At 37.4% G+C, this 11,578-nt stretch overlaps 1 protein-coding gene across 2 annotated transcripts in view; it reads right to left on the reverse strand.

Annotated features, from left to right (window-relative positions):
- Nucleotides 1-3,045: 3,045 nt before the first annotated feature.
- The window catches only part of taf4b (TAF4B RNA polymerase II, TATA box binding protein (TBP)-associated factor), a 19,559-nt gene continuing 11,026 nt past the window's right edge, over nt 3,046-11,578 (reverse strand). For both annotated transcript variants that reach the window (XM_016245381.1, XM_016245378.1), the window contains exons 12-15: nt 8,343-8,468; nt 8,194-8,250; nt 7,513-7,629; nt 3,046-3,373 (exon numbers count right to left, since the gene is read on the reverse strand). In XM_016245381.1, the coding sequence (XP_016100867.1) occupies nt 3,242-3,373; nt 7,513-7,629; nt 8,194-8,250; nt 8,343-8,468 (432 nt within the window). In that variant the 3' untranslated portion in view covers nt 3,046-3,241. The remainder of the gene's footprint in view (nt 3,374-7,512; nt 7,630-8,193; nt 8,251-8,342; nt 8,469-11,578) is intronic.

An 11,578-nucleotide genomic window follows, 5' to 3' on the forward strand; every position in this document is an offset into this window, starting at 1 on the left:
TTTTAAAAAATCAAAGTAATAAAAGCATGTTCCGGTTTGGGGGTTACCAAGCAAGTCATTTGTCAAGCATGTACTTGTAGGTCCTGGTCAGTTTTCACACTCTGCTCTTTACCACTGCTGAGAATTCTGGGGGAATGTGCTCTGACTGATGTTTCCTAATAAACTCTTTTGGTTTGTACCAATGGACTGATGTCTTTGTTGATGTGATGAAAACCTAAGCACTCCTTTGATTGGAACAGGTAGTAGTAAATTATTTTGATTTACAGTATTATTATGGGATGTATGCAATTTCACAATTTCATGTAGGCTAATTGTTACTACGGTGTGTGTGTGTGTATATACACACACATAATTAAGGCGTTTTAGCAGCATTTGCCTTTAATACGGCCTCCAACCTTAGAATAAATTCATACAACTTTTGAATAGTCTCCTGTTGTTATCTAGAAAACATCTCTACCAGTTCTTTTAGCGACGCTGAAGGAGGGAATCTGTCTCTTGAAAACTGCCCACTATTCTTTGCTTAATGTCTTTACATGCTGTGCAGTCATAATCGTAATAGGGATAGCTTCTGCATTTAATTACACTTAGTTTAAAAGGTAATATGCTTATTTTGTCAACGTAATATTTCCTTTTGACGGGGAGCAGGAGATGCATCCCAACAGATCAATCCAACAACTCGTGATGCATAAACGTTCCCAGTATTCAAGAACTACTGAAAGATGAAAATACAGGAGCAGCATCACGGACGTAATTTCTGACATGATTACATTTAAACTCTGTATCGGCCAAAAATGAGTTATTTTCTTAATATTATTACTTGTGTGACAGTTACATGTACATGTTTAACTCTGACACCACTTTTACCTCAGCTAACCTCCTCAGGGAGAAGCAGTCCCGTCCGAATGGGGCTTTAATAACTCATCGGGTTCAAATGTTGTTTACAATGGTCAGCTGTTCTGCCTGAGAGGAGGCTTGGAACGGGCGGTTTGGGATGGAAAATGACTGTGTGCCCAAGTGTATGAATGGAGACTAGACTAGGCCTCAGATAACATTAAAAACATCTTTGTTTTCACGAGCGCACTCATGCATAATAATGACGGGAAAATTACCTCCGTCTTCCTCCATTTGACGTGCTGTGAGAGGGACGGAAACTTAGAACTCAACGCACACATTCTCTGTGTGCCTTTGATCCGAGGCAGTTAGCAGCGCATGCAGATGATGAGCCAATCAATAATTAATTGAAGAGCTGCAGTCTGGAACAATTTCACTGCCTGTTCAATGAGTCCAGAGAACACGAAGTGTTTATGCATTAGTCAGCATGCAGGACCGTGAAATACTGATGTCAAACATCCTTGACTGGAGAACCTCAGTCTGAGTCACTGCTAAGTATGCTTACATGCACTTTAGAAGTTCAATTTCAGTCTGACTAAAACATTTTTTAAATGTCTCCCAAACACTTTAGCACGACTGAAAATGCACCAGTCTGTTTAAATTTTGTTTTTGTTTTTGACAGACAGCAAGGGTACTACCACGTCGTGGTACTTTTGACACAGAAGAGAAGAAATTGTTGTATACAGTCTTTATTTTTGTTTTCTTTGCACAAAAATTCTCATAGCTTCATAACGGTTGAACCACTGATGCCACATGGACTATTTTAACGATGTCCTTACTACCTTTCTGGGCATGTCAGTTACATTGCTGTCTATGGAGGATCAGAAAGCTCTCAGATTTCATCAAAACTATCTTAACTTGTGCTCTGAAGATGAACTAAGGTCTTATGAGTTTGGAAAATTTAGATTTTTGGGTGAACTATCCCTTTAATTGAATTGTGACTTTACGCACAATAGATTTCAATGGTTTGATGGTAGTGTGGTACTTGAATGCAACTTCAGCAGCAATGTGCCAGTGACTCATTCTAACACTCAAAAAGAAAATCACCTGTAATCACTCACAGGTATGACAATGTAAATTGAACAACTGGGTGAACAAATCTGAGTAAATCTTTTTGGTAAAACAGATTTAAATCAATGAGATGAATCAAAATAAAGTCTTTCATAAAAAGTGTTTCATGTAATGTATACATTTTCAGGCACATTCTATGCGTAAAAATCTCTCTTTGCTACATTCACTTACTTTCCTAAGCCCGTTTTGGCATGTGAGGCTGTGTACCTCTGAATAGCATGCGCTCGCACTCTCTGAAGGGACTGTGAATGCTGCAGGCATATCAATATTTAGCTCCCAGCTTCTCATTCATGATTATTCAGAGGTAATGGAATATTTCAGAATCCTGTACCTCAGGCAAGCACACAGAGTATTTAAGTTTCTGAAGCTGAGGCGAGGCATACATTAGAAGCGGCTCTTTTTGAGAACTTCCATTCAACTTACAAATGCAAAGGCATGCATGACAGTTGAGGAAGACTGGAGATGCTAATGAACAGAGGTAAACTCTAGAATTATGACATTGTTGGTTACCCTTTATTTAACCTTGGTTTAAATCATTTAAGAGTGATGATCGGTCAGCAGCTAATCATGAGACATCCTGCCCCTGATCTGTTGATTTTGGCCCTGGTTATCTTGATATTATTGCACAAGAGTTCTGAGGCTATCTATTGTCCTGTTTCTTTCAGCTTCAGACCCTCTGGCTGTTTGTACTTTCTACTGGTTCGCTCTAGTTCTTGTGTCATGATCGGATTGGTTAGTCAGTCTCAAAATGATTTTGGTTGAATTGAGCTCTGAAGAAAAATCCTGCTTTGATTGGTCAGTATTGTTCTCTCGGCCAATGTCTCGCTGTGATTGGTGGATTTGGATGCCTAAGGCTGTATATGCGTGATTGGATAGTGGTGTTTTGTTCAGGGCATCCACTGCCCGGAGCTTATACACAGACCTCTGTACAATCCCCAAACAACTAGAGCAGCAAAAGTTCAGCATGACTGTATCAGCAGAAAAAGGTCATTTGTAAGGAGAAAAAAATTAAATATTGGGAATTTGAACAACATACACAACTGTGCAGTTCAAATATATAAGATCCACATACTGTGTTGCTGCTAATAGTGTTTAATTTATTCCTTTGTGCTTACTTACTAGTCAATATATAAACAGTTAATTCAGTCATCAAAACAAGGATAGGAACACAGAAATATAACAAAAACAGTTTCATTTTGAACAATGGTAAAGTATGTAATCTAAAGAACTTTTCCCAAACACAGCACATACCTCAGAAGTTGTGCATTTGTATGGTTATCTAGCCTAGAAATGCTCTATACAGCATGAGAGTGTGTCTGAATGTGGGGTCTTGCTCCATGCAGAAGGTCAGATCTCTCAAAGTGACTCGAATCGGTGCTCGAGTTGCAAACTGCCCACATGAACCTAACAACTGGGCAGACAGACATAAAAAAAATCATTTTTTGAGCCACATGGACTTAAATGGTTTTTCTCATATGAAATCAGTTTAGAAATAATTCATGATAAAACAATAGCACCTGTTTGATATCATCACAAAATCATAGTGAAAAAGAAGTACACTTTAGTATACTTACACTGATATTACTTTAGTACACTTGTACGTACGTTAGTTGCAAATAAATGAAAATGTATTATAGTTTAAATTTAATTTAACAAACGTTATTAAAGTCCGCGTGAACCGGAAGTTGCTGCCGACTTTTCAGTATGGTGACGCATTTCCACCTGAAACAGAATATTAAGTAGAGGGCGGGGTTTTATTTTTGCACTCCTCCTCTCATCTTTCACTCACAGCAAACTAATGGCTGGAGGGGTGTGGTCAGCGCCGATCTAGACTTCTGGGGGCCCTACGCAAAACTATGTCGGGGGAGGCGGGGGGTATGAGTGGTTATGAACGAATGTATGAAACGCATTTGTCCATGTTTCACTCAGTCTCGAATCGCGCTCGTGGAAAGTGCTTGAGAAACAGTGTCTCTTCCGCGGCTCGGTATGTTTTCAACTCGTTTTTTTAGTCTCGAGCAAGACTGTACGACATTCACATTACATGATTTGACTGATTTTTACGTAGATAGGGCGAAAGAAATTACCATTAATGTTTTCATAACCGCTGGCCAAATTCAAAAACTAATCTTTAAGAGCAAGGGGGCCTCCCTGGTGTTTCGGGGGCCCTATGCAGCTTGCGTATTTTGCGTATAGGAAGGATAGGCTCTGGGCGTGGTTAAGCAAATTCTGCCCAAGCCGTCAAACTGACATCATCAGAGCAAGAGTGCCATTCTGGAGCAGAAGCAAATGATCAGATTTTGATTAAAGATTACTAAAACAAACAATTTTTTTCAGAGGATTAACTTTAACAGCACGGATTAATTGCTCACCTTAAGACTAAAAATGCGCGCTAACAAAACAAATATTGTACATTTTGATTTAATGCGGACTTTAAATAAAAACTTTAGAGTGCTTTTCTGACCCAATTAAATAGAACGTAAAGGGATAATTCACCTTTAGTTGCTGGTCCCCTTTGACTTCTATAGTACGAAAACACTATAGTGAAATTTTTCTCTATAGAGAAAAAAAAAACAATATGCAAGATAATGGGGACCAGCAACTCAAGTACATCACTTTAAGTACATCTTCATATGTTGTTTCATAATTATGATTATTCCACTATTATCTTGGAAAAAAGGATTAAAGTGTCCTGCCAGATACACTGACATACATTTATGATACATTTAAATATAATTTAATTTATATTAAAACATTATACTATATTAAACAGTATTTAAAAATATTACACATCTGCACTGAAGTTGCAATTTAGTTAAAAAAAAAAAAAAAAAAAAATCAAATGTTTTTTATAGAAACCTAGCTGTTAAGTTTCTATCCCGCACCATTTTTTTTCCACTATATATATATATATATATATATATCTCTCCGTGTATCGAATATCACTACAATATAATGAAGTAATTTAATTGTGCCTTAGTCAAAAAAATTAAAACATTGATTTAAAATAAAGCTTACATTGAAATGGTAAAGTGCACTGTTTAAAAGAGTAACTAAGTGTCTTCTGTTAAAAGGTGTGTAAAACTCATTTACGTACACTTAAAGGGATAGTTCACCCAAAAATGAAAATTCTGTCATCATTTACTCACCCTCAAGTAGTTTCAAACCTGTATGAATGTCTTTGTTCTGCAGAACACAAAGGAAAATATTCTGAAGAATGTGGGAAACAGAGCAGTTCTGGGGCACTATTGACTTCCATAATATTTTTTTGTCAAGTCAATGGTGCCCCAAAACAGCTTGATTACAAACTTTCTTCAAAATATCTCCCTTTCTGTTCGGCAGAACAAAGAAATTTATATGGGTTTGGAACTACTTGAGGGTAAGTAAATGATGACAGAATTTCCATTTTTGGGTGAACTATCCCTTTAAGTGGCCTTTTATTTAATATAACGGTACAATACAGTTGAAATTCGTTTTTTTAAGGGTGCTTTCACCCTTGGTTTGATTGCTTGGTCCGAACCCGAGTTCGATTGCTCCCCCCTCCCCCTACCGGACTGCATTCATATTTTATTTGGGTCAGAATCACGGTTCGTTTGCATCATCAAGCCAGCAGCTGTTTACCCCATTGCTTAGTAACGATGGCACACAAGGCGGCGGCAAAATGCATAACATTGCTCTCTTCACTTTTATACATTTATATTTTTGAAAGGTTTGTTTTGTTTCCAAAGCTTCAGTACGTAACGGCAATGACGTCTGTCTTACGAATGTACTGTAAATGCTCTAAAGAACAATAAAGGCAAATAGAAATTAGATATACAGCTCTCTGCTTGCAGCGCGTCAGTCACGCTCGTCAGGAAAGTGAGTGAAACACACATTTTTATCAAATAATATGTCATTAATAGCGGTTCACTTCCGTGATTTGGTACGATTGCGTTCACATCAGCAATGAACCATACCAGAATTCACTTGAACCGTACCCCAGGCCACCTTTTTTAAGCAGACTCGGGTACGGTTCACGGTTGCACACCTGAGTTCAGAAGAGAGCGTTCACATCATCCAAACATATCGAACTCTGGCGTCAATCAAACTCAGGTGCGCACCAAAAGTGCTAGTGTGAAAGCACCCTTAAATATACTTTGAAGTACACTACTCATGCACAATCAATATAATTAAGTGCTTTTTCACAAGGGGAGCTAAAAATAGGCCTAGTACATTATCCTTTTGAGAAATCATTCAATCAATCAGAATAAACTCACCTTAATTACAGTATGATAAAGAGAAAGATTTAGGCATACATATAGACATGAACAAATAAATGCTGCTACAGATAATTTAACTTTGGAAACACAAGGTTGGCATCTTTTAACCTCCGTTCTTTTCCTGCTAACTGCACTGGCTCTTTATAGAGATGCTTATTCTACTAGAGATGAAACCTCAAAATGAGGCAAACACTAAATTCCCTAGGCAGAGGCGTTTTTTCTAAAAGGCCTGTGTAATTTAAGCACACAAAAACTCAAAACCATCTTTTCACTTATTAGCATTCCTCACTGCCTAAAGGAAAAATAATTCACAAATGTAAAAACTAATTAAACTAAACTAACATAAAATCCTCTGGTCTTTTGTTCAGTCTTTCCTTGTCCTGTTTTTCTCATATATTTTATAAAATCACTAACAATACCACCTGGTATATTACAGATAAAGTTAAGTCCTTCCCCTTTAGGCATAAACAGTACATTACCATCAAACATTTGGGGTTAGTAAGATTTTTTACCTGTTTTTGAAAGTCCCTTATGTTCACCAAGGCTGCATTTATTTGATCAAAATACAGTAATATTGTGAAATATAATTACAATTTTAAATAACAAATTTCTGTTGAAATGCTGTGATGCAAAGCTGAATTTTCAGCATCATTCCTCCAGTCTTCAGTGTCACATGATCCTTCAGAAATCATTCTAATGTGCTAATTTTTAATATTAACATTTCTTATAATTATCAATGTTGAAAACATTGTGCTGATTAATATTTTTATGGAAACAATGATACAGTTTCTTTCGGGAATTTCTGATGAGCAAAGTACAAAATAACAGCATTATAAATGTCTTTACTGTCATCTTTACTGAATAAAGTACTAGCTTCTTTAAAAAAAATCTTACCGACTCAATCTCTGAATGGCATAGTATCAACCGATTTTATAGCATGAAAAAGTCAAAGAGATTGATGTGTTTGGTCGACAGTGGTGTCCTCAAACACAATATACCAATTCCCTTTCTAAAGGAGTTTACTAATATTTCAGTGACATAAGAGCAAATGCGTAATTTCATAGAGCCACACAGGAAGCCTTACACATGTACTTAATAAAAACCAAAACAGCTCGTCTAAGTACAAACAGAAATATAAAAATGACCAAAAGCTCTGTTCTAAAGACTGTTTATATATGTGATTGATTTTGAACACATATGTAAACATTTCCTGCACATCTGCACAGAATGAAGTATTAAGACAGTATACAGGAAAACTCTGAACAGAGGTGACTGTATAGACATGTGCAGGTACCTGGTTGGCCCCTGAGCCAGGGAGCTCCAGAGATTTCCTCTTACGTGGCCCCAGGGCTGCCAGCGCTGCCAAATTTGCATCTCTGTGCTCCATCTGTGCCAACTCCAACTGCTGCATCTAAACAAGGGCAAAAAAAGAGAGAATGTGCGTTTGACAGGCACTCAAAAATAAAATCAATATTTCCATTGGCTCACCCAAATCCACATGGAATGTTTATAAAAAGAAAAAAAACGGAAAGCTGTTATTGGTGATGAATCTTTCATTTTAGCACTATTGATTTTACCGATAGACTATGACAAAGAACCCAAGTCGGAGGCCTGTGCAAAAACACACAAACATGTTACGTGCTCTCTAACACACGACTAGAAGAGCGCTACCTTGTAAACAGACACACAACTCATCCAGAGGGCTTTCATTACATTCTGTTCCCTGTTTAGCCGCAGGCTTCAATTCCAGACCCAATATTAGACTCAATTAAAATGAGCCCCCAATTAGAGAGTCTTGTCTCCAGGGTATGTGTATGTATGTGTGTGGATTTGTCTATGTGGGGCACAAATGGGACTTTATGAAGAGTATTGATCGTCCTCATTGCTATACAAGGGAGCAGAAGGAATGAAAAACAGGTTGTGAAGGAGGGACGTATGTCTTTTTATTAACACCAACAAACAGAAATCCTTCTACCTCTTTGGCTCGCTGTTTCAGACGCTGTTGCTCTGGGTCTTCACTGTTTGTGCGACTCTACATGCAAATAGAGGGGAAAAAAACAGTACATTTTAAATGGAGACTGATTCCAGGTGCTTTTCTCCTCTTTTGTTTTGTCTGCTAGTTACCCGGGCAATGCGGAGCAGGGCTTCTCGCTCCTCTTCCTCCCTCCTTTGTTTCTCCAGTCTTTCCAGTTGCTCCAGGAACTTCAGCTGAGAGCGCGTGTCATTGGTCTGACTGTAGCGCCAATCATCCTCACCACAGGAAACACACACCACAGAAAACAGAGTACGACAAGACACAAATTTGAGACTGTGGTACACATTAGTTTATACAAGTCAACATGAAACAGCATTAACTACCCATTTTACATCCATATTGCAGTGTAATTCTGGGAAAACAATAGTTGCCTAAAACAATAACTCAATCCAAAATCACATACTTTGCAGCCTTTAAAAAAAAGTATGTTCTATATGAATGTGTGTAATATGAATTTTATCTGGATGTACAACATTGTCATGTGACTTGAGGTATCAGTTGTGTCGCTTCAATGTCATTCACAATTCCTCTCCCATGGCCTTATTGGATAGTTAAGTGTCCATTTGATGTGCACTTTGGAATCTCAGTGAAGGGGAGGTAGTAGGTCATCATTTTACATACTGTTCTTTGTTAACTACATAATAGGGGAGCAAGCATATTAAGATCAAGTCATAGCATAGATTTGACTATTTTGTGGTGCTGATTCCAAAAACAGCCCATCACACTTTGTGCATTTTTTTCTTTCGACAACCATTTGTAAGGTGAAGTCGTCTTTTATTATTCCTTAAAAAAAGCCATAAAACATGACATTTTCATCTGAGACAGGTTAACAACAATTTGTTCAACACTCACATGTAAGAACATTTTAATGATATTTTGAATATACTTGACAATTTTGACTGCTTTTGTTATTTTGATAAGTGCATAAAGCTGATAAATACCTCATTTTAAATTCTTATTTTGTGGGGAAAAAAAACTGTACATTATGGAAAGTTTCTATTGGATTTTTTTTTCAATGCAGCATCATCAAATTAGTTAATACTTGGCTTTTTTAAAAAAGATACAGGGCTATGTTATATTCAATCTTTACATGTGGGCGGGAACGAAACGCTCTTTTCCGCTGATTGGTCAACCAAACATTAAACCGTGCCGTCATCAGTCGTTCCCCAGTTCCGCACAGCATAATAACAGTCCTCCGCTGCTACAGTTGTATGGATTCTTATCGCGTTTATTGCAACTATATTTCATAACTTTCTCATCAGACAACCAGACTAATGAATGGCTCACGAATAGCCCGTACAGGGGCAGAGCCTAGACAGGGCTTAGCCTACTTCTGTGTAGGCATAAATTCGGCAACCTGCGTGAGAAATATTAGTTTATTTCATAGCCCAATTATTGTTTTACTTCCCATCTGCACCCACAGCTACCCCCTAACCTACATCTCTGGCACATCGCCTGTTTTATTGAGCTGACACAGCAAAGTTTGTGCGGCAAAGCCGCGCGACCACTGATCTAATAGAGTACGCGTGACGCACTGGACAGCATTCTGCACTGTAGTGGAGTGCAGATTATCGATTTAAGTGTAAAACCTATGCAGCAGTCATGGCTTTTGTTTTAAGCAATACGCTGAGTTTTGGACAAGGGATAAAATTTAAATGATATAGATATGCCATTGATATCACATTATTATGCATCAGTGTAGTTTATGGTCCCAACTATTATTATTCTCTTTCTCTCTCTCTCTATATATATATAGTGCTCTCTCAGTTACAAGATGATATTAAAACCCTGAAATAACACTTTGAACAATAAGTTATTTATTTAGTGATGAGATTATTTAAGCATTTAATTGCGATAAGAGGCAACTGATATTCAGGGGTATTTTTTTTTTTACATTCATATAGGATTTTTTTTCTATTCATATTAAATATGTATGTGATCTTTAATGTTACATTCTTAAATTTAGTTACTTAGAATAATGTGACACCATAGGCTGTTTCCAGATAAATCAGTATCAACCAAAGACATCTTTGCACAGGTGGCAAAGAAGCTGCATCTGAAGTTGATTTTTGATGTATTTACGTGTTAATGTTGCCCAGAAGGCAGTAATTGCATTTACACACCAATTACAATTGCATAATGTAATGTGATTAATGTTTTAAACTTAACATCTTGAATGCAAAAATATATAATGAATGACAAAATGAAATGAAAGCAGCCTATTATCGCCGGTAGGTGGCGGCAACTCGTTGTGTTAATGAATGAGTCATCCATTCAACCGATTCGCTCAAAAATCTGATTCATTCTGGAATAAGAATCAAGTGGCTTTCTATACTAATGGGTCATTAAATCACTCACTCACAACCAATTCATTCAAAGAGTCATGATCATTCAGGAACGAAACACCACTCTGTGCCTTGAGATAGGAGTCAGTCGGTTCTCAGCAGTTCTGTGTTTTTGACTTGTTTGGCAGAGAAAATTAAAACACAATTTTTTGAGACATCATTTAATACTCTGTATTAATGAAATAAACTCAGTGTATTGCTTAAAACAAAAGCCATGACTGCTGCATAGGTTTTACACTTAAATCGATAATCTGAACTCCACTACAGTGCAGAATGCTGTCCAGTGCGTCACGCGCACTCTATTAGATCAGTGGTCGCGCAGTTTTGCCGCACAAACTTTGCTGTGTCAGCTCAATAAAACAGGCAATGTGCCAAAGATGTAGGTTAGGGGGTAGCTGTGGGTGCAGATGGGAAGTAAAATAACAATTGAGCTATGAAATAAACTAATATTTCTCACGCAGGTTGCTGAATTTATGCCTACACAGAAGTAGGCTAAGCCCTGTCTAGGCTCTGCCCCTGTACAGGCTATTCGTGAGCCATTCATTAGTCTGGTTGTCTGATGAGAAAGTTATGAAATATAGTTGCAATAAACACACTAAGAATCCATACAACTGTAGCAGCGGAGGACTGTTATTATGCTGCACGGAACTGGGGAACGACTGATGGCGGTACGGTTTAATGTTTGGTTGACCAATCAGCGGAAAAGAGGGTTTCCTTCCCGCCCACATGTAAAGATCAAATATTCAAGCCATTTATTCATTTTCTAGCCCTGAACGTAAAAACGAAAACTCAAGCAGAATTCTTGTTTTTTTATGTAAAACGAAAAAAGGAACCTTTTTCTTATTTTTCTGTTTTTAATATTAAATTAAAAAACTAATGGATGGAAGATACCCTGATTATGCAGCCTAGGTGATGTCTAAAATGAACAGTATTTAACAACTCTCTAGTTGTTCTAGAAAGATTGATATAATATCAAATTG

Source organism: Sinocyclocheilus grahami, unplaced genomic scaffold, assembly GCF_001515645.1.
Source record: "Sinocyclocheilus grahami isolate Dianchi unplaced genomic scaffold, SAMN03320097.WGS_v1.1 scaffold754.1, whole genome shotgun sequence".
Lineage (NCBI taxonomy): Eukaryota > Metazoa > Chordata > Actinopteri > Cypriniformes > Cyprinidae > Sinocyclocheilus > Sinocyclocheilus grahami.